We start from the raw sequence: 27,933 nt of genomic DNA on the forward strand, positions 1-27,933 counted from the left end.
GGGGTAATGTTTGAGAAACTATTTGGTAATGCCCTAATGTTGCTCACTTTGTTAAATCACTCACCCCCGTCTTTGATTCTCTGATCTCCTTGCTTGTCTGAGCGGATTGTACATGCTCTTGAGCCCTGCGAATCCTCTCATTGTTTTGTCAATCTTAAAATGAGAGGGGATGGTGTTGTGCGCTAAGTCCCTGTTTGACTTATTAACTCAGTTGCTTGTTTTCCTGCTTAGTCCTTCAATGAATGGTTAATGAATACTTTATTGCTACTTTACTGTGTGGATCTTAGTGAAGGTATTTAATTTCCCCCCGGGGACGTCCTGTGGCGTTTCCCAGAGTTTCGGAGCAGCCTACTTTGCATTTTCTTTTCTGTGAGAAGACAAACGGGCCTAGAGTCCAAGACGAACCGCTCTGACAGAGGGAGGGTGAGACAGAGAAAAGGGGATAGAGAGAGAGGAAGACAAGCAGGCAGAGTGCAGGCTTGGATTTCACTCCTACTTCGCTCCCTCAAAGCTCTGATTCAGTCTCTCTCATGGGCTGCAGTGTGGATCAGGTTTTACCTCCACTTGTCCTCTCCCACCTTCCCAGTTTTGACATGCTTATGTTTTATCTTCCAGGGTGGAAATAGAAGACAGAGTGGTGCTCGCTGAGGAATAGAGTTGTAGGAAGTGTAGAAGTTGTTGGATGAGCTTTCAAGGGTAGAAAGTCCCGTCAGTAACTGTACACTGTTGGACGCGTCCATATTCTGTCACTTACCTGGAGTTCTGCTCCACTGATGTATAATCAGGCAGTCATCCATCCATTTGTCACCATTGTGGTTGTATTCCTGTCGCCTTCAATGCTCAAACTTCCCAACTCCACCTCAGGTAATGACTGATAACATCACCCACCTTTGCAGGGTTTCCCCTCTTCTGCCCATAACTCTGTCAGGCGGAGCTCAGTAACGCAGCTCAACCGTAGCGAGTGTTTACTATTTTAAAACCTGTAATTAAGCCAGTTAACCTCCCCTTTTTCAGTCAAAGTGCACAACCAGAGAGGGTTCCAGGGGGTCCCAGTGTCCACCTCGTAGTGAGAGATGGCTTTTTAATGGAGGCCTCCCTGTAGAAAAAAAGGCCCTAGCTAGTGAAACCAACCCGAGGGAATATTTAAAAGCCTGGCAAAAGAGCAGTAATGAATAAGCAGCTCTTCCTGTTTTCTTAAACGTGGAAGCAGCATTGAGTAAAGGTAATTGATCGGAACTAATTGCGGTGGAGGGATAAATGATGGTTAGGTGAGATGCGGCACATTTAATGACGCGTTTTGGGGATGGAATCCACTGTGGAGTGAAATCTTCAGTGAGTCCGTTGAGGCTGCCGGCCCACGGTAAAGCTCAGTCATGTGTTTGTGTTTGTGGATTAATCTCCAAGGCACCTTGCTCTGAAGCGTGTGGAAATAAATCTAGAGAATTTCCTGAGCTGTTTTTGAGCTACGATTTTTCCAAAAGAATGTATTGATTTAGAAATAGAATTACTGTTGGAGTTGGAGTTTTCTGTTTTGCTTGTAGGGACACGGCAAGTGCTTTCATTTTGAATTCTGACACTTGCATGTTACATTGTATGATCCTGATAGTTGTGGTCATCAGCTTCAACACAGGAATTCTACTTTGGTGCAAATTGTCCTATAAGTGTCCATGGCCTCTCACCAGGCAGATGTTTGGTTTCCAGACGGGGACAAACACTGCAACAAAAAACGACCATAACTCAGACGTAATTTTATGAAGACTCCATTTATTATGATCTGCATGGTTGGAAGGAAAAACAGGAGTGCCTTCTGGCTGGAGCAACAGCACAAGAAAGCCCACTGAAATTAAATCAACAAGGGAGCAAAAACCATGGGATTTTAAAATGATGTGTTGTTTGCGTTGCGTAATATCAGCTTGCCATTTTCACCTTGTCAAAACATGGCATGAAGAAAAACCTCTAATACAATCCAAGTTGTGTCAAGTTCTAGAATAATTGGCAGAAACCAGATTTGCTGATAGATGTTGCAATGACTCTTCTCGCAGCTGGGGCCGACTTCTGCCTGTTCGTCTTTCTGAGTTTAACACGTCCCCAGTTCTCTCCCTTAGCAACATGCTTCCGCTGCTTGGCAATGGTTGTCTCTTGAGATGTCAGGAAAATTCACTTTCATGCCTTAACCAGAGGGAGAAGCTCTGAAAAGAGCTGTCATGACCAGGGAACAAGCACTGACACACCTGGTAGTTTACCTGTCAAAGAGTTTCCTCTCCTTTTTAATTCTCCGATCACAAATTGGTGATTGATGCTTTTATGTGATATTAAATGTGTGTTGATAAGCCTGTGGACATTATCATTCTTTTGCCAGTGGTTTGTGTGTCTCACGTCAGGTCTACTGTGAATAACCTCTTACAAAGCAATCCCATTTGATTACATGCTAGTTTGAGATACAACACTATGCCAGTGTACCATTAGATCTTTATTATCTCTAATGTGGCACACAATTGATTTAATCAGACAGTAGGATTGTCAAAAGATGAATGTTCGAAAAGAAAACGCTACTGTTAAATCCATATCAGTGTTAGCTGTAGCCTTCGTAGGAAATAAAAAGGCCTTGAGGTTGATTGTGATAAATGCAAAATCTGAAAAAACAAGTCCACGCTGGCAATACATCATGTTAAGTGAGCAGATTTTTACGACTTATCTCTCCTTCATCTCAGGGAAACTACTGCCATAAAAGCTAGGCTATATATTATCTTATGATGAAGTGAATATCCAGAAATGTGCAGACAAAGAAATGGCTTTTTTTAAACTCATAGTCTGCATCATACTACAACAATGAGTGTTCCCAGATATTTCCTTTCTGTGCAGAGCAGCTCACCCACATTATTTTGCTGCCAAACCAAGTGTGGTTTATACAAATGGTGAAATGAATAATATACTCCATGTCTCAAAAGGATGATTACAGTATTGCATGTCTTACTCACTTAACTACCAATTGCATGCTCTTTACTGCGGACCGTAATCCAAACTATGATTGATGATAAACTTTGTTGAATGTGTTTGTCATGCTGTACCTGTCAGACATCCATCAATCAGTGTAGTGCGAAAAAGTACTTATTTGAGATCATGTCAGCTTTGTCTTTTATCAAACTTATTGTTGCATGTAAACGTAGTTGAGAGGTACTTCTGAATAGCAAAATGTTTACCACAACAAGCTGCCAGATTGGCATCACTAAGTCTGTGTTTGCATATATTAACAAAGAGGTTATGTGTTTTTATGTTTCGGTTCGATTTTGTTTGTCTGTTAGTCAACAGGATTACGGAAAAACTACTCATGAAACTTGGTGTGTTAAGGAACAAACCATTACATTTCGGACGGGGTGGTTACATGCATTATTTTTAACTTATGGAAATGTTGGTCCAGTTGGTCTAGAAGTTGGAGGTCAAAAAAGGTGATTTTTCTAACACATCTAACACTTACACGATTGGTAGTAAACGGGCTTAAATCTGCAAGAGCACTGGCATGACCTTTCCATGGTGATTTACACCAATTAATCTCCCACTGTTCCCAGTGGTGATGTACTTCAGTTAATTACACATTATTCCCAAATATTTTCTTTGCAGTGAACTCTCTTTGGCTGAGATACAAGCCACACATCTCTGATGAATAGTCGACATTCTCAAGATAAACTTGCCTGGGGAAGCAGATTACTCTCTCCTCACACAAAGGTTCCACAAGATCTCTGTTTTGACTTGTCCCGCTTAATTGCTGTGTCAATTAAAATGTTTTTCAGAAACATCATGTGGGGAGGGTAGGGGCCGGGAAGATCGCGAGAGGCTCCGTCTTGAATTGCCTGCAGTGTTGATGGAGAGAGAGAGAGAGAGAGAGAGAGAGAGAGAGAGAGAGAGAGAGAGAGAAGAGAGAGAGAGAGAGAGAGAGAGAGAGCGTTTTCCTGTCCAAATCAGATTAACATATTCTCTTGAGATAAGTTGCTAAGGTGCACCTTTATCAATAAGTAAGATGGACTTTTTGGGAAAATGTCAGAGAGCTTGCCTATAGAAACTGATGGGACATGATGTGAAAGTTAATGTGATGATTGACTCTATGAATCTACTACATGAATGGGGCCAATGATAACATGCCATATTAACTGCTTACACATTGGAGCTGAGTTTTGTTCTTTTTGGCATAGTGTAAAAAATCTATCAATGTTGTCTTTTGGGACAAGAAGGACTCGACCCATGATGGGTTTCATACCAAATTGACTGTTAATTGCAGAGTGCTGCAGGGCCACGAAACAGTGTGAGAAACGAGGCCGCTCCCCCCACGGGGGAGTTTGCTGGGTCTCTGGTACTGAATAGAGCCTAAAGCTGGATTTAGATTTGTTTGTAAGGGTTACAGCGGTTACCGTGCAAGGTAGCTGGATTCTCGCAATATCACGCGGGAATCGTGGGATCACAAACCTCAAGTGCACCATCCTCCAGCTACACACTGCATTGACATGTTAAATGCATACAATCACACATTCCTGGAATATTCTACTATTAACCTCGTGATAGCTAAGAAGGAGGATAATGTGAATGGATAACTTTCCAGTTAAAAAAAATCTTTCAAAAACGTTTTGGGGACTGATGAGCCTTCTCTGGATCTATAACTCTTATATTCTTGGATCATATGTAATCTTCTCCACACCTGTAGCAACACGTCCCCACCAACACAGACCCGTGTTTTCTTTTTTTTTAACACCATGCTCTTTTTGGTCTGAAGACCCACTTAGGTTTTAGCTCCAAAAAGGAGCCTTCAAGGTCCATCAACGCAGAACATTGCCTTAAACTGGGATAACGTAGAGATAACTGCAATTATCTCAGTTACACTTTACTCTCACTGAAAAGAACTTTGGGACCCGGGATGCCTCCTCCCTGCTGGTTTCTTGTCTTTACCATCTCAGAATTCACTCTCAACAAAAGCTGTGTTTTAGCCACTCTGCAATCGATACTTCCGACCTCTCCTGTAGCTCATTACCTGCTGCCAGAACTGCTAAAGAGGAGGGCTGCGGGGTCACAGAGTAGGATATCCTGCCTGTCACTCAAATGTCAGGGCTGTCAGGTGTATTTTGTTGTTGCAGATTTAAACCCAAGTGGGGGTAAAATGGACTAGTCATTAAAATCTCGCAGAGGGAGGCCGAGTTTTGATTTTCGCCAAAGCTCAGTGTATTTCCACAGCTGTCAAGCTGTCTTTATGTCTGCTGCCATGTGTGGATGTCACCTCAGGCACGACTGAGTCGAGAGAGACAGGTTTCCTCTGGGTTAATGAGGAAGAGGGGTGAAGATGGTGGGACAGAGGTGAAGGAGTTGTAGAGGAAATGGGATCGGCACTTCTTTTGTAAATGTGTTTCTTTATGTAGGCCCTCCCGGGTCATTTGGGATTAATATTGTGACCGGTGGATGGCTGCAGAGGAATTTGATTCAATTAAGAGTTTATGCGCACAGAGAAGACGCACCACAGGTTTTAGAGTGTTTTTTTTAAGGAAGTGCATGCTGGGGCGACACCACTCTTCCTCACAGCAACCTTGTCTCCTACAAAAGGACGTTCCGATACAGCTATGCTTTATTCTCAAGACGCATCAAAACTTCTCAAGACGGAGCAAAACTACTTGGCTAGGTTTAGTAGAAGATCATGGTTTGGCCTAAAATCAATATGTTTGTTACGTTATTTTAGTTTACGGATGTACATTTAAATAAGTGAACGCTAATTTTGGTTTCACGGGGGGCCACAATCTGCAACCTCCTGGGGGAAAGTCCTGTGTTTGTGTGACCCTTCCATCCACCCCCGACCTTCTGCCTACGCGGGCCTCCGTGGGCTATGATTAGAAACGCATGATACTTCGCAAACAAACGTAATCCAGGACAAAATAAGTTTTCCTCTAACTCTTATTGATAATGCAGTTTTGTTATTCATAATTCTGTAGGAGACCAGGCTGCTCACAGTCCAGTGACCCTGAAGTAATATGGTATTGAAATAAAAGAATGAAGTAAACGGGGAATGCCCAGTAGCATTTAACAGGTTGAAAACACACAAATCATAAAGTCTCAGTGTTTGTAGTTAATGATCTCTGACACAAATACTTTCTACCTGTAATCTCAGTTGCAGTGGCATATTGTATTGTAGTAAAGTGAACTATTTTGTTCTATATAGACTTATCATTTACTTTTCTCCGCCCGTCTGCCCTCTTCTTCCCCCCTCTGTTGTCATGCCAGCCTCAGAAGTTATAAATGACTGTGGATTTGAGAGCCTTTCATGGGTTTGTGTAGGGGAGTCCCTTTGTAAGCTTCAAATGTTTGGGGTCAAAGCAAGGCTATCATACACCCAGAAGAATTATGGATGTGTGAAGTGCGAGTTTGTTATTGAAGTGATAAAAGAAAGTCCTAGAGGGATAGTACATCATAGCACTCCAAAAAACAATAGACCTGCTGTTAAAGGGAGTGTGGATATGTCAAATAAGAAGGGTGAATGTTCAGAAAGTTACATTAAGTGTATTTTTCCCACCTGGCTGTAGTGCAACACTACTGGAAAATGGCAGCGCTGACCTCTAAGTGCACTCGGTCTCCCGGAGAGATTGCAGCCTGTGACAGACCATGATGCCACCCCATTAGCTGAGATAAGGCATGGAGGGATTGAGAAGCTCAGATCAATGAGTCATTATGGGGAGTGCAGAGCTCTGGCCACATGCGCTGCCAGAGCGGGATGCTTATAGTCGTGGCTTAGCGGCAAGGCAAGCCAGCAATCCCTCAGCCGCTTCCCACCAACCTGCAGTGAGGCCATCCTGAAAGAAAAACCCAGCAGGATTTTCTCCAGATTAACGGCTGATTCCATGTCAAATATGCTATCCAGGAATGATGAGACCTTTTCACCTGACACATTTCAGATTGCCAGAGCAGCCAGTAGGTTTCTTACCTTGACATGGTTTACTTTAAGTCCCATTTATGGATTCTGCTTTTCTGTGGAATGCAGTACACGTAAGGCTTGGCTCTCATCTTCACTCTGTGGTCTCAGGTCTTCAATCAATTTAGCTTCTAGTGAAAAGAATAAAAGATGGATAACTGGGGCTTTCACTGTTAAAAGTTCAAACTGAAGGTGAGCACATATTGGTGATAATTGCGCACTGTAAGCGTATTTAGGTCAAAGTTGAACCAGTGAGTTGGTCTGTAAACTATATCTTTGGGTTTTGGTCTGATAAAACAAACATTTAAAGACATCATCTTTGAGAAACTGGGGATGGACATTTTTCACTATTTTATAGACCATATAATAATCAATTAATCTAGAAACTAAACGCAGATTAATCAATAATAAAAATAATCATTAGCCCAATCAGTACCCCTAGTCTTTATTTTAGAAATGTGTTGTTGCAGTTTGATGAGACCTCTTCCTCATCCCGTCCTCCTGCATACGCTGCCCATTTGAAATCCTCCCTCAGGCTCAGTGGTCCCTTAATAGCCACTCCTCTGTGTTACTCTCTACTACATTTTGGCTGATATTGATCAAACTTGAAAGGGGAGCCCTTAAGTGAATGTGTAAAAAGTCCTGGTAATCAATGATTGACAGTTGGTATTTCGCTCATCAAGGTCACTTTGCCAATTTCAGTGTGTTGAAGAGCTGCTGGGCAATCAAGTGATGAGCGAGAAAGAAGGTTTGTTTTGTCTCTTCAGATTTGGCCGTACCAGAAGGAGGTCAAACTGAGAGAACGACTTTCAATCACAGTCGTACTTCAGCTCCAAGAGCAGGACAGAGCCTGGCTGAAAGGAGAAACAGGAAAATCGATCTTGGGATAGTGCTTTTTCAGTCCGCCATTACAGCTACAAAAAAAGCCACAATGCTGTTTTTGTGCTTTTCAGAATGAGTAAATCACATGTTTGAGTGTGTTATTCTTAGCCATTTGATTCCAGTAATATATACACATTGTTGAAAAGAAGATGGATAGCCCTGTAGTTAGAGCTCAGCCAAGACAACCTGTGGAGAAGCATTTCACCCCCAAACAGTTACCGCACATTACTGTTTGCTTGCACCTGAAGTCACTAAATACTTTTTGACAAGCACATTTCCTCTTAATGTGTTTAAGTAAAAGCCCTGCTGGGCTGTCAGAGGAAAGTAAGACCCATCAGGTTCCACTTCCGAACTCCTTATTTAAGTTTACATGTCTGTATTGCTCCTGTTGGAGACAGGCAGCAGAGTTTTGTTCTGAAAGGTCCCACCCCTTCGAAATTCATTCCACTTGGCTGGGAATGTGAGAAACAGGAGAAGCCTCCCCTGATTTAGAAAGCACATTGCCCAAGTTGGGAAAGAAATGAAGTGTTTATGGTGGGGTTTAAAGAAGAGGCCGTACTGAGGGGGTTTGAAGGAAGATGCTTGGGCCGCGTGTCTGTCTTTTTCTCTCTGAGGGCTGAGGTTTTTGTCAACATCGCCAAAGCAAACACCTCCGTGTTCCACCTCAGAGGAACCTTTCACACGCTTCTTGCTTTCTGTACCTTCCATCTGGATTTACCTCATTTCTACTCAACTGGCTTGCTGGTTTTTGCACGTGTGGAGTAACTGGATTTTTTTACTCATTACAGCATATTATGATTACATTGTGTTTAAATTCCTCCAGCTGCAGCATGTCCAAACCATCACCAGTCACACTTGTTGTGTGCGAGGTGCTTAACTTAACGTGCGTCCATGTGCATATTATTTAGATGTGTGTGAGAGACAGAGGGATGAGGTCAACACACACACACACACACACACACACACACACACACACACACACACACACACATATATCTCTCTCTCTGTCCACCTCCCGCAGTTATCGGGCTGATTGTATCACCCTGTTAGCTGCAGGGAGATTACCAGTGACAAACTGGGATGACTAAATCGACTAAACTCGCTGACCCTGCAAACCCGCCCCCTGCCCTGCTATCTCCTTAACACCCCCTTACATGGGCATAGAGCGTGGTCTGCCAACACAGATAATGCTCAGAGGAACTATCGAGATGAAGACGTTATATAAATTAAGAATGCCCAAAAAATCAGTTCGATTTTATGAACTCCTATTGTGCAAATTAATTTCTTGTGTACAGCGAATAAAATGATAACTATTGCCATGATCTATGGTTAAGATTATGGACAACATACAGGTATAAATAAGTACATGCTCTAAAACTACGGTGTATACTTTTACGCAATTTTTACATCAAGCAAAATAGAACCACTAAAAAACCCAGAAACATAAATTGGTCATTTGGGGACAGCCTCTCCCAGTAAATCGACTCCTCACACCTTAAGGGAACCTATTATCTCGTTCTGACTCTGAAAGAGGATAAAAGTGCAGAGCATTAGAAGCATTAAACACGACCGTGGTTTACAAACCAACAGGCTTATAGCAGAGAGAGCACAATTGAATCAGTGCCTTTGAGCTAGATAGATACTTTATCTATCCCGAGGGAAAAAACAGCTTCACTGTGTTCTAACTTCTGGATCTTCTGTATTGGCTGAAGAAACTGTGCTGGTTCAGAAGGGGTTAGGGGAGAATTATGCCTGACAGAGCTAGTTTGTATGACGAAGTCAAGAACATAGTTTTTTTATGCACTGGTCATTTTGAGATTTTGGGCTATTTTGCTTCCATAACATGTCTTCTCTTATACTCTGAGCTATAAATCTCCACTTTGTTTTATGGCTGTTGACAGTATTTCCTGATATAAATAGAAATCCCCAAAAATTAAACTTGAAAGAATTTTGAATCTGGTTTTATCCAATGTTCAGTTTTCTGTTCTCAAATTAGCACATACGATGCATCATTTCATAATACAATAAAGCACTTCAAGACTCTTATTGTACAAAAAATAATTGTCTTAATGTAAGTCCAATTTGGTAAATTTCATGATAGCCCATTTCAGGCTTCCCCTGGCTGATGGACCCAGCGAAGCGGCTACATCCGAATAGACAAAGCTGTTTAGAAAAGGATAATCGCCTTAATTTCAGATGAGCGCCCTTTGAATAGAAAAAGTAATTGATGAGGCAAAATGTGCTGACATACGCGTGGAAAAATGGGATTTGTCTTCTAATCCCACTTCCTGTCCCCAAGGCCTGGGAATCAGGGGCGCATCGGAACTCAACAGCTCGCCTGCCTCTGTTCAAAGGAGGGATATCCCACCCTGCTTCAGTCAACATCATCCGCCTATTGTCAAGATTGTCACTGATGATAGGGCTGAGAAACTCTACATATTGGCAAATAAAATGGTAAAGGCTACCATGACTCAACCCACAACTTCTCCTTCACTCAGTTCCCCCCCCCCCCCAAGGAGCAGGAAGATAGAAGATAAGCACTGAGGTCGCACCACATGCACTCACACAGTCCTGGAGGAGCAGCGGGAGCCTGGTGGGAGGAAGAGACCTGGAGCAGAGCCACAATGGCTGCTGTCACAATCTGTCCTGCCTTCCTGTCATTCTCAGGAAGGGGCTAGAACAACTGGCCTCCCACATTGCGACCCCACACTGCTCCAACAAATAAGGCATTCATAACCACAGGGCATGATAGTGGGCCACTGGTGTCACATACATTAGGTTGCTATATCCTGTGTCAATTGTAAATCTCCCACTGGCCTGTCAGGATGCACCTGAGAGAAATGTATTGTCGCATTGAGACAGTTTTTCAGCGCTCATTGGTGCATTCAAACTGCCAAGAAAGCTTTTTCTTTAATTCCACTGTTTTCAAGGAGAAGATGTTGCTCCATTGTTACAGATAAAACCTTATGTGAATGGAAACTACTAGGAATGCAGAGGATTCAGAATTACTTTACCAGAGCACAGCTTGGAAAACAGTCGACGTGATGTAAATGAGAAAAAAGACAATTGAAAACTTCAGCTAGAAGTCAGCCTGTGGCAGTATAAACCTGCCTTTTTGACACCTTTTGATGCAAATTGTTGTATGTGGCAGTTGACATTAACTGAAGATATTCTCCTTCATACCAGAAATATCATTAAGATCAACATTTAATTTATTTTGAGACAGTGTCATTCATGATGAAAATGTAATATTTTTCCATGGAAACCCCTGAGCAGATTCTTGACAGATCCACTGTAGATTGAGCCATTAAAAAAATCACTTTGTTGCTCAAACTTAACAAGAGCTTTCGTAAGTTTGGATATAACAGAGCTTTGAGGCGGAATTTGTGGTATTAAGAGCTGTGAGGGTTACTGTCCTTAAACAATCGTATAGTCTGTCTCTTATAGTTCTGTTCTTCGTACAGCATAGCAGGGTTTCTGTATTTCTTTCTTCCAATATCCCCATGGAGTTTAAGACCTTCTCCATTTTCACTAGCTTTAACATTTTGCAGAGAGAGGCAGATCCATCTTCATTACAACAAGGCTGTTCTGGTCTCATGGTTTCTCCCAGTTGCACACATCCTCTGGAACCAGACAGCAGGGCCAGAGACGGTAGATTGTGTCTCTGCCCCTGAGTGTGTCCACTATGTGGGGATTATATTCTGACATGAGGCTGAGACATGCCAGGTAAAGATAGGGGAGGCTAAGGGTAACAGAGCTCTTTCACGCTGGGCTTTATGTTTAGTCTTTGTGGCTGCTCCCTTTAAAGTCCTTCTGCTAAATCTTTATTGTTGTTCTTTTGTTCTTCTGATACAAACACTTGAGTGCATGCTTTCCTGCTCTGGCTTTTGTACTAAATCAGCATTACAATGGATTTACCATGCTAAATGTACTCCGGAAACCAGAAGGTATGCACATAATGTAATTTTGGCTGGACCGATACCATATACCAGTGATTCATTGGTTCACGGGGTGTATTAATTCACATGTGGATCTCCGCTGAGCTGGAACTCAGGCCTGGGAAGTGTTAGAGTGATGGTAGAGAGGTTGCAACCCTGAGGCCAGTGAATCATGCTGTACATACACTCTCTCTTTCTTCCCTCTACCCCTGTTGAACATAGGCTCATTGCGATTCTGGACAGGCCATCCAGTAATGCCACTTTACCCCAGGCAATCCCTGTTTCCTGATTCCACTCAGGCAGAGGAGAGATAACCCTGACCCTGAGCTAATCCCAGATTAAACCAGAACATAAAAGCGCTGCCACTGCTGCCCAGCGATCTCTGACCTCCTAACGTCTCCTGGCCCAGGCTGCAGAAGCCCTGCTGACAAAAAGCAGGTTTTATCCAAAGACTGTAGACAAGAAGTGGACAGAGCCACCATGATGCCACCCATTGGTTTGTGGATTATCGTTTTGAAGCCTTGTGTTTGACATTTTGACCGTCACCATCTTGGTTTTTTGGAGTAAGAAGTGACCTTATTTGGCCAAAAGAGTGGAGCTGGAGGAGAGAGGCTCGGCGGGGCCCACTAAATTACCAGCTAACGCTAGCTAGCTTGGTTAACAAGGTGTATCCGTAATTAACTGTGATATTAATTGGGATTCTAATTTTAAAATCTTAAACTAAAAAGTACTTACTTGAAAAAATGAACAGCTGACTTTTAGTGTCCTTTAATTTAATGCCGACTTGTTAATCACAAGATAGCATCGTCCTAAAGCGGTTGTGCCCAAAAAGTCGATCGCGATTCGCGAGTGTAGTGCGGGTAGATCGCGCACCGTTGAAAACAAAATACATATATATTCCCCCAACGGAACCCCGTGCCCCCAGAAATTCAAGTTTTTTGTTTTTTTCTTGCCTTGCGCATTCACCACTGTTTCGCTCCCGCACACACACCTTAAATCAGAGACAGAGCGGAGGAAAGGAGAGGAGTGGAGTGAACTACGCATGAGCAACCCCCCCCCGTCGCACAAACCGCCGACAGATACCCCCCGTCGCAGCAATTTTTTTTTATGCAGGTAGATCACTTGGACCTGGTCATTTCAAAAGTAGCTCATAAGTTCATGTTTACAGAGGTAATAACTCAAATGAAAATGAGTCTCCTGCAACTGAACATTTTAATTGATTCACAACAACAGTCGGTATGTAAGGGTTGCAGAAGGATTGCAGGAGTTGACATGTGGGATGGGAACAGGGTAAGATGTGTCACTGCTGAGCTGGATACTGTTAATAAAACACATGTCAGTTAAAACAGAGCCATGTTTGTGCAGATGTGTGCGATTAGATCAAGACTCTCATGGGAGGATCTCCTTCCTTACTAGTTCTCCATGTTTCACAGCCGTTCTCAGCTGGATCTCCACCTTTATACGTCTCTGCTAGATTGAGGGAGAAAGGTGTTCCATTTGTTTGGAGAGAGGTCCAACAGCGCACGTTATTGGTTTTATACGGTTTAAAAGAGGAAACATTGATGGTATGTGTGATTTATGTTTTGGTCATATAGATTCCTCATCTTATCTTATTCAACCGATTCTGTTCCAGACCACCTCTGTCTGCTGTTACAATAGTTTACATGAAAATGGAGACAACTGTGTACCTCCTACCCACACCCACCCCCTCACTCTCTCTGCCTGTCCGTCAGTGTGCTAGGCTTGGCAGGCAGAAGGAGAGGGGCTTAGGTGATGGGAGCCAGAGGCCCTGTGATAAGGCCATTTCTCTGCATGAGAGCTCATCAGAGCTGACAGTGAATACAAATTGGTGCCATTAGCAAGTTGGGGGGGGGGGGGGGGTTGTACAGAGGAGGGCACTACAGTGGTTCCTAATTATAGAGTGGGTAAGCCCCCCAGGTCGGCAGGGGAGTGGCGGTACGTGGCGGTGCGTGGGGGTGCGGTGGTAACGAGGTGGCGACAATGGTAAACAGTGAGGTGTCACGTCTCACAGAGCATCATGGTGCAACTTGTGGATGTGCGGTCAGGAGTGATGGTTAATGATGTGTGATATGGAAGCGCTTTTAGTGCGTGTCCATTATGGCGGATCACATTCAACATGTGTTGAGACAAGAGAGGGTCACACCATGTCCCTAGCGAGGCCGCTCCCAGCAACAGAATACAAACAACATGCTATGAATTGCCAAGTAGCTGCACTTTATTGTGGTTTAACAGCAGGGAGTCAAATCACTGATACTGTTTCATCATAATTCTGTTTTTTGGGATTCATTCGATATGTAAGTATGTGGGGTTTGGACATCCCCTCCCCCCATACCTTACCGACATGTTATTATTAACTTACATGAACTGAAAACACACTCTGAAAGGGTTCAAGTTGTAAGACAAAAACATGTAGTGCACCCTAACCACACAAAACCGTGGTAGCTACCTGTGAATCACAAAGTAGCCACACCCTAAAGCATACCCTGCTTTATTAAGACTTGACTAGTGAGTCAGGAAAAACCTGTTTACTGAGGTAATAATTAAAGAATTCTACACAATTTAGACAATTTAGAGTTTGTTTTGAGCATGCTCCCACCGTAATGGTAATAACTGCAGAGTGTATTGAGTACATTTAAACAAAAATTAAATGGTAATGTTATCAACAAAGGCTGCACTCAAAATTATATTTTATATTTAAATTATACAATAAAATAATTAAATATTCTTTAAAGAGCAAATTCACACCCCTAGCTTGAACACACCCCCTTCACAATTTAAACAACACACAAACACTAAACCCTGATACCCTCAAAGGGTGATTTTTTTATTCTTTATTCTTATTCTTTACACTAGAGGAAAATGTACTGTACTTTCTGTTGAAAAAGAAAAATAACCCTGTAAAAAAGGACCAGGATTAATAGATAGTATGCTGAAGATACATTTGTAACTTAATAAAAGTGGATTTAGTGTTAATTAACTATTTGAACTGACACAGATAATCCCGACTAGTAATGATGATGACACTTTTCAGTTTAGCAATAACTGCGTGGAGTAGTGTCGTTCTTGTTGTCAAGTCTTGTTAATTTCACCAAGTTTGAAGCAAGATGACAGTGAGCAGCGGTGCTTGTGTTGATACTTTGTACTGTATATATGGGGCAGGTGTTTGCACAGAGATGCTGTTATGTCTGTGTGTTCTCTCCTATCAGCAAGCTACAGAGCCTGCCTCTCCACCAAGATGCAGACACACACACGCACACGCACACACACACACACACACACACACACACACACACACACACACACACACACACACACACACACACACACACAGGATTCAGCGAAGCTTGACCACATCACAAAACATGAGCATTCCTTTGTGTTGCAGGCTCTTTGGCATAACCGATGAGGTCAGATCATATCTCCGGATGCCCTTGCATATTTGTTATCTGCTGAATGACGCGTCCTATCTGACCGAGTCTTCTGACCGCTTTTATTATCCTCCGTCCCACAGAGTGACTAAACCGAGGCGAGCAGCTGCTGCGTTCACATGCTGTTATCGTTCCTTTTCATTTAGCAGCACAGCTAACCTCATACCCACTCTCCAGTAATCACACAGGCATTCTTTAACCACTGTGTCACTTCTCCACTGGCTTTGAAGCGTGGCGCTTACACAAACCCAAATAACTTGTGTAAATGTTTGACAAGAAGACAAATCATGTTGAAAGGAGCTGTTGAAGGAGAGTGAAGTCAGGCACTGTGGGCGAGTTGCTGATTAGTAGCGACTCTGCTAACAAGATAGCAGTGCAGGTACCAGCTCAGAGGCCACACACTTGTCCATATGCAAAAGAGGGCTCTTTAATCTCCATCGTCATGTTTGTGAGTTCAGCGATGGCCCCTATATTAGGCGCTTCCTTATCCGAGCAGATACAGGAAATCACTGTGAGAAAGTTTTGCTAGATTAAGATAAGAGAGAGAACCACAGCCGGTCTCAGATACAGGCGTCTGGATAGAAGCCAACTCTTCTCTTACTGTGTATATTCAGTAACAAATCTTTTTTTTTTTAAATAAACAAACTGTAGTCCAAGAACTCGCCTGAAAACACATTGTCCATTTTGTGAAATGTACACACAAAACAAGAAGATACTCTTTTGAGCCCTTTACGTTTTTTCCAGGACACTTTGTACAGTAAGAAGGTGCAAATTCATTGCCACCCAACACTAAAATACCACACAAGATCAGTCGTTAAACATTTAAGTTGTAACTTTAAAAGCCGATTGCTTAATCATACTTTGTCATTTCCCCAACGTTGACCAAAACACTCACAGAATATTCTCAGACTAAGAACAATTGGCATGTTTGTAATAGATGAAGACAGATTGACCGAGTCCTCCTTAATCACTAGAGCTGCAACGATTAGGTGATCGACAGAAAAAGAATCACCAACTATTTTGATACTCGTTTAATTAATAGATGTTTTTATTCAGAAATGGCAGAAATTGCTGTTTTCAGCTTCTCAAATATGGAAATTTCCTGGTTTTCTCTCTTTTATATCATATTAAAGTTAATCATTTTTGGTTGTGGGACTAACAAAACAAACATTTAAAGATATCTCTCTGGACAAACTGGGATGAACATTTTTTACAATTTTCTGACCATAGAAGGAAAATGAAAAAAATGGGAAGATTTATCGATGATAAACAATTATCTTTAGTGTGAGCCCTGCTGATCACACAGCACATAGCAGTCGCCCTTGTGCTCAATCTCACCCTGATTCTCAGGGTCATCTTCATTTTTTGGAAAAACATAACAATCATCCTAAACTGTGCTCAAGGAAACAAATGCACCATTATACAGGTAGCAGGCAGCAGACACTTCCTGAATATTTCACTGACTAAGACTCATACAAATTAATGAGAAAGTCTAAGACTAAGTAATACACGCCAGGTCCAGCAAGTCTCTTAAACCTGTGGCACTGTCACCTGTGGCGTCTCAACTCATTACTGCTCCTTGTTAAAAGTTTACCAAACTGCCAACATTGCAATTTCCCCCCAAAAAAGCGATGTGTCTTTTGTGCAGAGCTGCGTCACTGCTGTTGAACTGAAGCGTGACTTCTGAAGAGTAATAAGACTGTTTTAACTGGAGTTTTCCTCCTCTGCATTGACAGCATTCAAAATATTTGGCCAGGATTCCTGACAAGTGCTGCCTTTGATGTGCGAGAGCATGCCACCTCTCCCGCCCTCTCTTAAACACCCTAATTATCACTCCTGTCACTCCGGTGCGTGTGAACGAACGCACCTCTCTCTGACGGGTTGGAAACTGCCTCAGGTAGCGCAGCTTGTTTATGATGCGCCAGGGGCTAACGAGGTATTTCTGTCGCTTTGTTACACAACCTCAGAAGACTGAATCCAAACGCAAGAATTTTCTGTTTATTTCAGTAGAATTATAGCTTCTGTGTTGCAGCTTTACTGTGATCTGGCTGTGATCTTTGGACAGAAGGACTCCTGGTGCAGTGGCTGCACTTTCTAATTATCGACCACACGTGCCACAAAGGGAAAAACCACAGACCCGTGAACTGAGCAGGTGATTGATACACACTTCGCTCCACATTGCTCATCGCTCCCTATCCTGTTCAGTGTCAAAGCAACAGACCGCAAACTTTTTATCTCCCCCCATCACCATCCCCCATCCTCTTTAGCTTCGCTAGTTCTCTGCAGGCTTCAAGCAGCAACATGCTCTGCACTGTCATTGGCAGCGGCCTGCACTTTTAATTTACCCAATTTGAAACCAGAGAAATATGCAGCCGGCTAGAACACACATATCAGTGTCATGTAGTGAGTGTGTGCCGAGCTGTCAAGTGCCAGGACGTGTAGTTACTCCCTCTGAATCCTCTCGCACTATTCTATGTTTTGTTTAAACACACAGAGTTTTCCATGATCCAATCACTTACCCGATGCTTCTTGGGAGCTTTCCAGGAACATTCTGAGTGGGGTGGGCTGTGTACTGTTAAGTCACGCTGGATGCAGTAATCATTCCTTAATGCAAGGCACTTCTGATGTTAGGATGCATTAAGAGCTGAATACAACACATACAATGCAGTCCTTAGTTTGACAGCGTGCTGGGAAATTATTTCATATAAGAAAGCATTAACCAGTGTGCTTTATTATTTCTGGAGATCTTGAGAGTGCACCGCATGCCAGTGAACCTGTCCTAACATATTTCCAAAGTAAGTTGGATATTAATTTAAGATAGGGAGATATGCTATAACATGCAGGCCTGCAGCCCCGGAGATCACCGTCAGCAGCCAAGTATTCTCTCAGGAGGAGGAGGGCTGGCTCAGTCCGACAGCGAGGCATGTCTCTCCTCTGTGTGTCTATAGCTCATTAGTTTTATTTATAATGGTCTGAGGAAGGGGCTGCAGGCAGAACTCCAGTACTTCCCACTACAACCACTATATTGTACTACAGGATGCTGACCAGCTCTACTGCTGCAGCTAAAGAGTTTAGCAAGAAACACAAGTCTGCAAACATGCATACAGGAAGACGGTGTTGCTAAATGAACAATGAATGAAGACCTCAGGTACTCACAGCAACCTGTTATTAAGCTCTGAAAATAAATCTAATGATGCAATAAAAAATATATTGGGCAATAAATTAAATAAACCGTCTGTGTACTTTTTGCTATTTGGCTCCTCGTTTTAGTGTTGGCTACTGGGTAGACTTACCAGCTCAACAAGTCAACATTTGTTTTTCATGTGAAGACAATATTTCAGCGGTTAACGTGGCACAGGTAGTGGTAGTGATGTTTAAGTCATGGTGCGTAAAGATACACAGCTTTTGTAAAGGTTTAAGTGAAAAGAAAATGCAACAAAACTACTTGTTTATGTTTAGGCAACACAATTACTTGGACTTTGGTTTCACACGGGACACAAACACCGGTCTCCTGGGTGAAAATCCTTCCTCCTCCATACACGGACTTCCATAGACTGTGATTCGAAATGTATTGGTTATACGTCAAAAAGAAAAGTAGTCCATGAGAAAATACATTTAACTTGAAACTTAAGGGACAATGCGGTTTCACTGTATATCTTTTAGGAGACCAGGCTGGTAGATGTCAACCATTCCTGCTAAACTTGGTGCTGAGAATCAGAACATTGGACAATGAATGAGTTGTAGGTCAGTGAATTTGACTTTGACATTGAATATGCTGAGATTAGTTCCAGCACCCCATGACCCTGCAAAGGATGAGCGGGTAAAGATAATTGATGGATGCAGCATATCATTAATGGCCATAACTCATTAACCATCACTTAAAAAAAAACCTCATGCTTATCAATATTACAAATGCACATGTTGCAATATAACTAAACCCCCATGTGGTTTCTTTCGGCTAAATTCCCCCCTTTGTTACTGTGTTATTGAGAAATGACTTAACACATTAATTATTTTATACAGAAGAAGTGACCCGACCCCGGTAAGCGGTAGACGATGGATGGAGAAGAAGCTTATTTTGGGTGTCAAATTAACAAAAACGTAGTGGTGTAAAAGTACAAGAGTTCCTTCAAAAAATGCTTCAATGTAGTAGTAGTATAAGTATAAAGTAGGGAACAATGTAAATACTAAGAAAAGTACAATTAACTCAAAACTGTACTTTACTATAAAGTACAGTTCTTGAATAAATATGCTTTGTGACTTTCCCCCACTGATTATTGCACCTAGTTTACCAGAAGTCTCTCACAACGTGTGTGATCTGTGGCTCTCCACATTGTTGGCTCTGATGCTGACATTAAACTACAATGTGTTCAGGACTCATCTTACTCAGCTCCCTGTTCTCAAACCCCGGCACAAACCTTTATCGCTGCCAGAGAGGAGTGTTGAGTTGTGGGAACCAGCGAGTCACCTTGAGATGCTGGGAGAGAGGATTGTCTGTGTTCAGCAGACTGAAGACAGCGGACCGGATTGTCTCTCACGTCTGGAATAAGAGCTCTCTCTTTTATGCGCTACTTGTGTACACGATAGATTGAAAATCTGAAGAAAATGAGAGATGTCAGTCTCATAAACAGACTTCTTATTTGCGTGCATGAATGAGTAAATGGAGAGACATTGAATGCGGAGATCAGGTTCCCTCACCGGCTTACTTTCACCTCTAATAGAGCCATTGCCATTCCACACGGGGAAACGGTGCGTCCCGAAACAAAGCCCTCGCTGTGTGTGTGTGCAGACCCCCCAGAGTGAACCTAAACCATACACGCAGCAATGGGCTACTTTGAGAGTTTATCTGGCTCTAATAGACACACTTGTACACTGCTCCCGCCTCTAAATCTCCAGGATAAGTCTCTGTGTACGGAAAATGCTGTCATGCCCTAATGTGGCTGACAAAGAGCACAGTAGTTCAGCCCCTCTGAGCATTTCCTGTTTGAAATTATTATCCGCTACTGAGGGTATGTAGTTGTGTGGATTTGAATAGATCAGGGATCTTTTTGCAAATTTAATTTAGTTTTTGGTCATTTGAAACCTAACTTAATGCCAGCTAAGCTAATTTGTTGCAAAAACATGCTTCTGCTACCTCCTGGGAATTACCACTCGCTTTAACGAAACCCAACAAATTCCTCCTAATCTTTTCAGTGCAGGCTGCCCTCACCATCATTCTTGGTCTGCCACATAGCAGCACAGACTCTATGCAAGTCTTTCCAAGCTGGTTGTGACTGGGTGTTTGCCTGGCACCAGTCTCAGTCCAGGGTCCTGCTGGTTGTGTTTTCACAGGCGGCCTGACCCCCAGGGCAGTGTCGCAGTCGAGCTCAGTCCGCTGCCATTATGCGTCCTCCATCAACATTTCATAGGAGCATAATGCCATGTTCCCCTGCCTGAGGCGAAGGTTGACTTTGGGAATAAACTGAGAAAGGCTGACAGAATAGGGAATGATGTCTAATAGCTAGAAAGACTTTGCACCTTTTGTACCGGATTCCAGACTCCTTACTTCTTTCTTTCTTTAAACTTGTGATGAGAGGTTTCAACAGTTTTATTCTTATGGTATCAGAAGACCCAATGGTGTTTAGGCTAATTCATGAGCTCCATATGTTCAACCTGTACAGCTGTACTCCTATAGAGCCTTAGAAAGTCTTAGTTAAAGGAATACTTCACCCACCAAATGGCCATTTGTATATCAATTACTCACCTTGTGTTACATTGTGTTCTTGTATTCTTCATTCACAGTGGATGCATGCAAGAGAAACAAAGTTTTCTCCAAGAATTCAGGTTAACTTAGTGTGTAATTGATGGATACTTCAACCCTAATTCATTGTTTCATAATAAAAGACCATGGGTGCTGCAACAACTCCATCATCTAATAGACAGAGCTCTCCGTGATGTAGTCTACATTATAATTAGATATGGAGGATAAGATGTGAGGAAAGATATTTCATCACAGTGTTGAGTTTTTGCTGGAACGTAGAATTTGGACATGCTGTGGAGTACATTCAGACCAGACTATCTGCCTGTTATCATATGATTATGAGATTAGATTACGATGTGTTTGTTTCTTAATATGCGGCTCTCTATGGTGTGTTGTTGCTATGCACTGTTCACATTTCCTTTTCGGCTGACAGATGGTCCCATCCAGCTACTCTCTGACAACAAACACACACTGAGGAGTTGCTGACAACCTGCTTCAGGAAGGGCTTTGACTGGCCCTCGGAATGTGTGTGTGTGTACAATGTGTACTTATCCGGTGTGTTTAACTCTATCGGCACACACATATAAACATAGCAAGAGTGCATGGGGGACTCATCATTCAACTTAAGTCTCCAACACAAATAATCACAGGGACCGACCACATGTTGCATCTCCTCTGCCGTGGGCTATGACAGCTGTCAATCACTCTGCTGACCTGTAAACATTCCTTTGTTGGGCAGTTATTAAATCAAACTGTACAAATATAGCAAATATAATGCTATTAATCATTGCTTATTGACATAACCCAATGTTAAATATAGATTTGGCAGGAAAGACTGGTAATATCAGATTCCATAGGGAGTCTGTTTAAAAAGGTCTCTAGATGGTGTTTATTTTAAGGCCCAATGGTGGACATGTTGATGGCGTTGCATGCTTTTGGTCTCCACCTATCAAACTAACAGGAATCTTTCTCAGTAACTTCAAACACTCATGAAACATAACTGCGCATACAGAGCTTGCAAAAATATGTGGTTATCCACCAACTGCCCGAAACATATTCAAATATTGAAGTAACTCTTATTTCTATTTTATTTTTTAAGTCTTGGTTGTTGCTTTTTAAGGTCTAACTTTCCACGTTGACTACATTTCACACTACCTTCCTTTTATAATACACTCGCACACCTCTGCTCTGATATATCATTTGTAAACAGTGAAACAAAGCTGATTGTATTTGACTGGTTTCCATTCACCACATTGTTGGCTGCTAAATCAACAGAAAAGAACTCGGGTTAACCTCAAAGTGTGGTTCTCTATTTTAGCTTTCTGTGGTCTGTTGGTTGTAGAATAAAGCTAAACAGTGAAACGGGACTTTCCTGCTGTTTGAGAGAAACCTCTGTGTTTGTCCAACAATATGTGAGGGCCACCCTCCATTGCCTCTCCCTTATAGATTGTGAAGGAGTGTGTTTGTCTATGGTGTGGCATGGGCCTTTGCTGTCTTAGCAGTGGCCTCTCTGCCCTGCCTGTACGTGGTTGCTGAACCAAGAAGAACACATCAAACAAACACTCCAGCACAGAGCTATAGGAAGATTGGGTTACTCTCAACGTGACAAGACTAGTTGACTGCATTGTGTTACCAAAGACACACACTCCTTTGACCTGAGCTGTGTCCAACCTGGGATGGAGCAGTTTAAACCAAACTCAATATATCCACAGGAACGGTTGCCAAGTTGGTATTGGCAAGCATTTACAGAAATTGGCATCCAATTCCATTCAATCATTGGCAACCATTTTTACATGCACCCCAGTCTCTTCAGCTGTATGTGAGAGGGGATTCAGCTGTAGAATCAAGACACATTAGAGGTCGTCTCTGAAAGTAGAGATAATGGACAAGCCAATGTTGAGGTCACTTGACCAAGATTCCAATGCTGAAGGTCCAATGTATCTGTGTTGGGATTCAGCACAAATGTCCAGAAAACCAATATTTGAAAGGATGGATAGACAAGCAAACAGAGACTTGCTGGATTAATTTTTTAAGGGGTCTGTAAAGAACATGACTACAGCTGCACTACTGGTATTTTGTATACCATTAGTTGACGGTGGATACGTTAACCTCTTACCGTGTGGACTGCCTGCTGGGCCTGCCGGCGGGCCCAGCATGAGTTTTATTGTGCCATGTGTTGTGTACATTCCATCATGCTGGATGTTTATTTTCAAAATTATATTTATTATATTCAAGTTCAGAAGAAAATACAAAAAAAACATAAAAATATTGGAATATGGGTATATAATAGTTATTTATGAGCAATACAAATCATATTGTATTAATAAATATTATAATATCTCCAAATGCACAGCTTGTAGAAAAATCTGTCTAATAAGTTTTTATCCCTTTTTATCTGAAATTTGGTGGTGAACTTGATAACACTTGGTTCTATGTTTCTATTATGTATTTCAGCTCTGGACTACCAGCTATACCCATCTTCAGGCATCTTTTTCAACAAAGAAATTACTATTACTCAGTATATAACTATTACTCAGTGCCAGAAGCACTTGGAGTGATTCTTCACTGTTTTGCAAGAACAATAAGAGAGTTATCTTTTGAATGAGACCAAAATCATGCAGCTGGTGCAAATGGTTGAAGAGCAGCTTTCAATTTACTTTGTGTATGTCGTTTGTAGGTATTTTCGGGTAAATTCGCCCACACTGTAAGAGTTACCTGATAACACTTACATTCAAATTCTGTAAAGTAGCAGAGAAAATACAAATGACAAAGAATTCGGTTTCTGTAATAAAGCTTTTATTTTATTATGTCCCATAGTATCTTAATTACTTAAAATATAAGGTGACTAAACATTTCTGCCATATTTTTAGTTTCGTCAACCAGAGGCTGATGCCTGGCAACCACTTTTAAAAGTTTGTGTTGCGCCTTGATCGACCTTAAACTACTCCTATATGGTATAATTTGTACAAAACACATATCTATCTGTCCAACTACCATGTCTGTCTTTTCTGACTTCCGACTGGCAGTCACAAAGAGCCATTGACGACTTTCGAGATCCTCTGATCCACTCAGGCGGTATTAAGCCATCAACACAGTGTGACAGACACTCAGTAGCACTTGTCTCTAATGCGTGGTGTTAAGTTACAACAGTGTTGGTGGAAAACCATCAGATAACTCCACACGGGTTTGCAGGAGTGGCATAAGGAATGTGTCAGTTGTGCATGCATGTGTGTGTGGAAATGTGCATGTGCACCACAGCTGTCATTAATGGGTATATTTCTGTCTCCGTACAGAGCTGAGATCCACCGGTACCGCTCATCACTTCGCCTACATCCTCAACACCACCGACTACCGGATCCTGCGTATGGATGAGGACCATGACCGCATGTACGTCGGCAGCAAGGACCACATCCTGTCCCTGGACCTCCATGACATCAACAAGGAACCACATATTGTAAGACCATTCCCATGCTCCCCTAAACTCTGGGGCCCCTCAAGTGAGAGCCTTTACCTTAGTGCTACAGCAGCTGCCCCCAGGGAAAAACATTCTCTTCTATTGCTCCAGCAGTAGACATGTAGGTTAGATCACATCTAGTTTTTGTTGGAGTGTAATTTTTCTGGTGTCGGGTCATTAAAACTCTGTAATTGGGTTATGACAATCCCAACAGGACTAATATTAGCCTGGGTGGATATCCCTTTTGCAGTTTTAGCCCATATATCTCATAAATGCCAGCGATGTATAACGGCTTGGATTGAAACTATAAAATGTTCTCTGTTCCCCCGTCGCAGATCCACTGGCCGGTGTCCGAACGAAGAAGGATGGAGTGCCTTGTGAGTGGGAAGGACGCCAATGTAAGTACGCTGGTTGTTGACAGCACTCATAAGCTCAGCACAGTCGTTCAGCTGAGGTGATTTCCATCAAACTGATAGGCTAAAAATAGTCTTAGTCTCAAAAGCTTACAGCTCTCTCCATTGTGCACATTGTTTTTAATGTGAGGAACCTGTGAAAGTCACCTGTGAGGTTCAGAATTGGCCCAGTAAAAGCGCTGGTTCCCTTCTGTTTCGCCAAGGAGACAGGAATGGATTTGGAGCAGAGAAGCTTAATCAATCTCACCATCCTCCTCTCTGCCAGGCCAGGGTGGGGAGCACTGGCAAATAGTTTGATATATTGTTCAAATGTATAGAGAAGCACAGTATTACTGGTTTATTTTTAGCCTCTTACACTTTTTTCGGTTAATCTGCAGGAGGTGCACCAGTAAACCTTGGCTATGGATGGCTTTTTATTTAGACGTTTATTGCTGTTTAATTGACTCTGGAATTTGCGTCTCCAGGAGGAGTGCGCAAACTTCATCCGCCTGGTCGAGCCATGGAACAGGACTCAGCTGTACGTCTGTGGGACGGGAGCTTACAATCCAGTCTGTACCTTTGTCAACAGGGGACGCAAACCACAGGTTAGGATTAAAGAGGAATGTACAAGACAAGAAGTTGAACTCTTGGTACATCAACTCGGCAAACATAAACAGCTTTCTCCATTTGCATCATGAATGTCATAGCTTGGCCTCTCTTTTTTTGTTTTCTCTTACCCAGGTTTTTACTCTCCATCCACCTTACGCTAGGTTCCCTTTACAATTTCCCTCCATCATTAAGCCTGCTCGAGGTACCATGTCTCCGTGTCTGGCAAAGCAGCCAGCACAGCTTCACCAGCACACAGCTGTCATCCCCAGTGAGCTGTTAAAGCTACTCTGTTTAGTCTCAGCCTTTTAATGGGACCTCTTGAATTTCCTAAACCAAGCCAGGCAACGCTACCTTGCGTTACTCCCCTTTAACACCTCACTCTTCCTTAAATATCACACTTGTTCCCTAATGATGGCCGAGGGAGTTTTAAAAAAGGGGATAAAGAAAAAGTAAATTTCCCATTGGACTCTCCCTCGAGATATACAGTACAGTTGCAACGGCAAGCATGGCTTGCATGAGTCCCTTGTTGCACATGGGTCCTACATGACCCTTTACTAACGAAGGGCTTCCATCCATTCACTCACCTATCCATTCACCCCTTCATGCATCCAGGCCACCCGCCAGCTTCTACCATGTGAGACGTTGGGTAATTGGAAGTGGGAGCTCCCATTATGGGGTGCCAGTGGAATGTTCCAGTTCTAGTCCATTAATGAGAGGGCTGTTTTTTTCTCCGTCCCACTGAACAGACAGGTCCGAGTCACCACCACCCCCCCCAAAAAAAACATGGAATGATATACTCCACACAGATGCATACACACACAAATCCTGCCACACACCTTTCTTGTCATTATTAATTCAACATTCAGACAGATTGTTGTCATTTGATTACACCACTGCAGGGTATATTCTTAAGCTCTCCAGCTCTTAAAGTGGGGGCCCTGTAGCTTTTGTAAACGGTAATAGCCAAATGTTTTGCTTTGGCAGCAGCTTTGAGGGAAATGTATGAAGCATACTGTGAGAGCCTTTATTGACTCAACCACAGGATATGGTTCCCTATCCATCTGGTCAAATAAAACTTTACATATTTGCTGCACAATCTTTACCACACACGTATATATTTTCTTCATGCACTTGCATTCCTAAGGGTTTCCACGGGTCCTTAAAAAATTCTAAATTTAATTGTCTGAAATTTAAGCCTAAAAAGGTCTTAAATTGTCTTAAATAAGATTGTATAAGTTTTAAAATGAGCACTCGACTGCTGTGTAACTTCAAACAATTGATTGGAATGTATTAATTTCTTGCTATGTGGGACGATGGAACCAAAATTTAAGGTTTTTCACCCCGGTCAGAATTTACTCCTGTACATCCATGAAGCACATCACTATCCCCATGGTGAATATCATGCTAGCCTACCAGCTCCTCACAAATAGATTTTGCTAGATTTGAACTGGACTCAATTCTGCTTATTCAACCTAAACGAGGAGGAGTGAATATGTTAATGATGGGAGCTCGTATGAAGTGGGATTCTGCCTCTGTATGAAGAACTGAAAATTAGGGACGGAATCAAAGTATTCTAATTGCAATGAAAATTTGCCAACAGATGCAGGCCATCTGTCAATATTGTTTGCCGGTGGTCCACGCTTTTGTACCGCACCAGCCAGCCACTAGTTCAGCTTGTGAGGCCAAGCTACTTCCAGAAAACGTTTGGGTTTTAATTGAAGTAATTCTCAGACTTATTTTATTGCAAACTATGTGGTCTGAATAAGGTCTGAAAAAGTCTTAAGTTTAATGTGTTGAAACCAGCAAAAACCCTGATTCTATAAATTTCCGTAGTATTGGTTCAGGGAGTCAGGACAGATTCAAGTGATGCAAGTGAAGGTCAGGAAGGTCCTTAATCCTTCCTCATCAGTGGCGTAACATCCAGACTTTGTTGCTGTCTCCTGTTTTAGACGTCCATGTATCTCCAGATGGCCCAGGCCAGAGGAAGGGCTAGCCGCGCAGCTGAACCCAGCGCGGTGCACGAGACACTTGGACTAAAGGTGCGATGTGGGCCCTGTCTGCACCGCAGCCCTGCGTACAGCTTGGGCTCGCGGGCACCAGCAGCATCCTCCCTCCCTCCTCTTTGTGTCTGAGCACATTTTGTCCTCACCATCTTTAACATGGCCATCACATCATATCTCCGTAACATTTGGCATGAATCTCTTCCAGTCCGTGCACAACCTTGTTTTGTGTGATGTGGAAACGCATTTAATGTCATCTCATTTTTGTTTCACTCGCTTTTTCTTTGTGTCAGCCTCATTGTGTGAGCACCCTTTTCGTATCCGTCATTGTCCATTCATGCTTTTTGTTTGTGCCAAATGTCACATTTTGCATGAGAGCTGGGTTATCAAGTGGAAATGGCTTCTCAGGCTGCTAAAAAAAATCTGTTGACTTTTGCTAGGCTCCAATTTAATTAAACAGACTTTCACTGCTGTTCAATGCATGGCATATTCATTTTTATTTAGCATATATTTAGCAGCGCCCATGAACGAG

General features: G+C 42.5%; 1 protein-coding gene across 2 annotated transcripts in view; it reads left to right on the top strand.

Annotated features, from left to right (window-relative positions):
- LOC115008373 (semaphorin-3F-like) overlaps nucleotides 1–27,933 on the top strand; it is a 63,483-nt gene that overhangs the window by 14,012 nt on the left and 21,538 nt on the right. Inside the window, exons 3-6 of one of the 2 annotated variants that reach the window (XM_029431948.1) lie at nucleotides 24,240–24,400; nucleotides 24,736–24,798; nucleotides 25,278–25,397; nucleotides 27,351–27,440. In XM_029431948.1, coding sequence (XP_029287808.1) covers nucleotides 24,240–24,400; nucleotides 24,736–24,798; nucleotides 25,278–25,397; nucleotides 27,351–27,440 — 434 coding nt within the window. The remainder of the gene's footprint in view (nucleotides 1–24,239; nucleotides 24,401–24,735; nucleotides 24,799–25,277; nucleotides 25,398–27,350; nucleotides 27,441–27,933) is intronic. The other variant, XM_029431949.1, reaches the window with a different exon arrangement.

Source organism: Cottoperca gobio, chromosome 5 (genome assembly GCF_900634415.1).
Source record: "Cottoperca gobio chromosome 5, fCotGob3.1, whole genome shotgun sequence".
In the NCBI taxonomy this organism is placed as follows: Eukaryota; Metazoa; Chordata; class Actinopteri; order Perciformes; family Bovichtidae; genus Cottoperca; species Cottoperca gobio.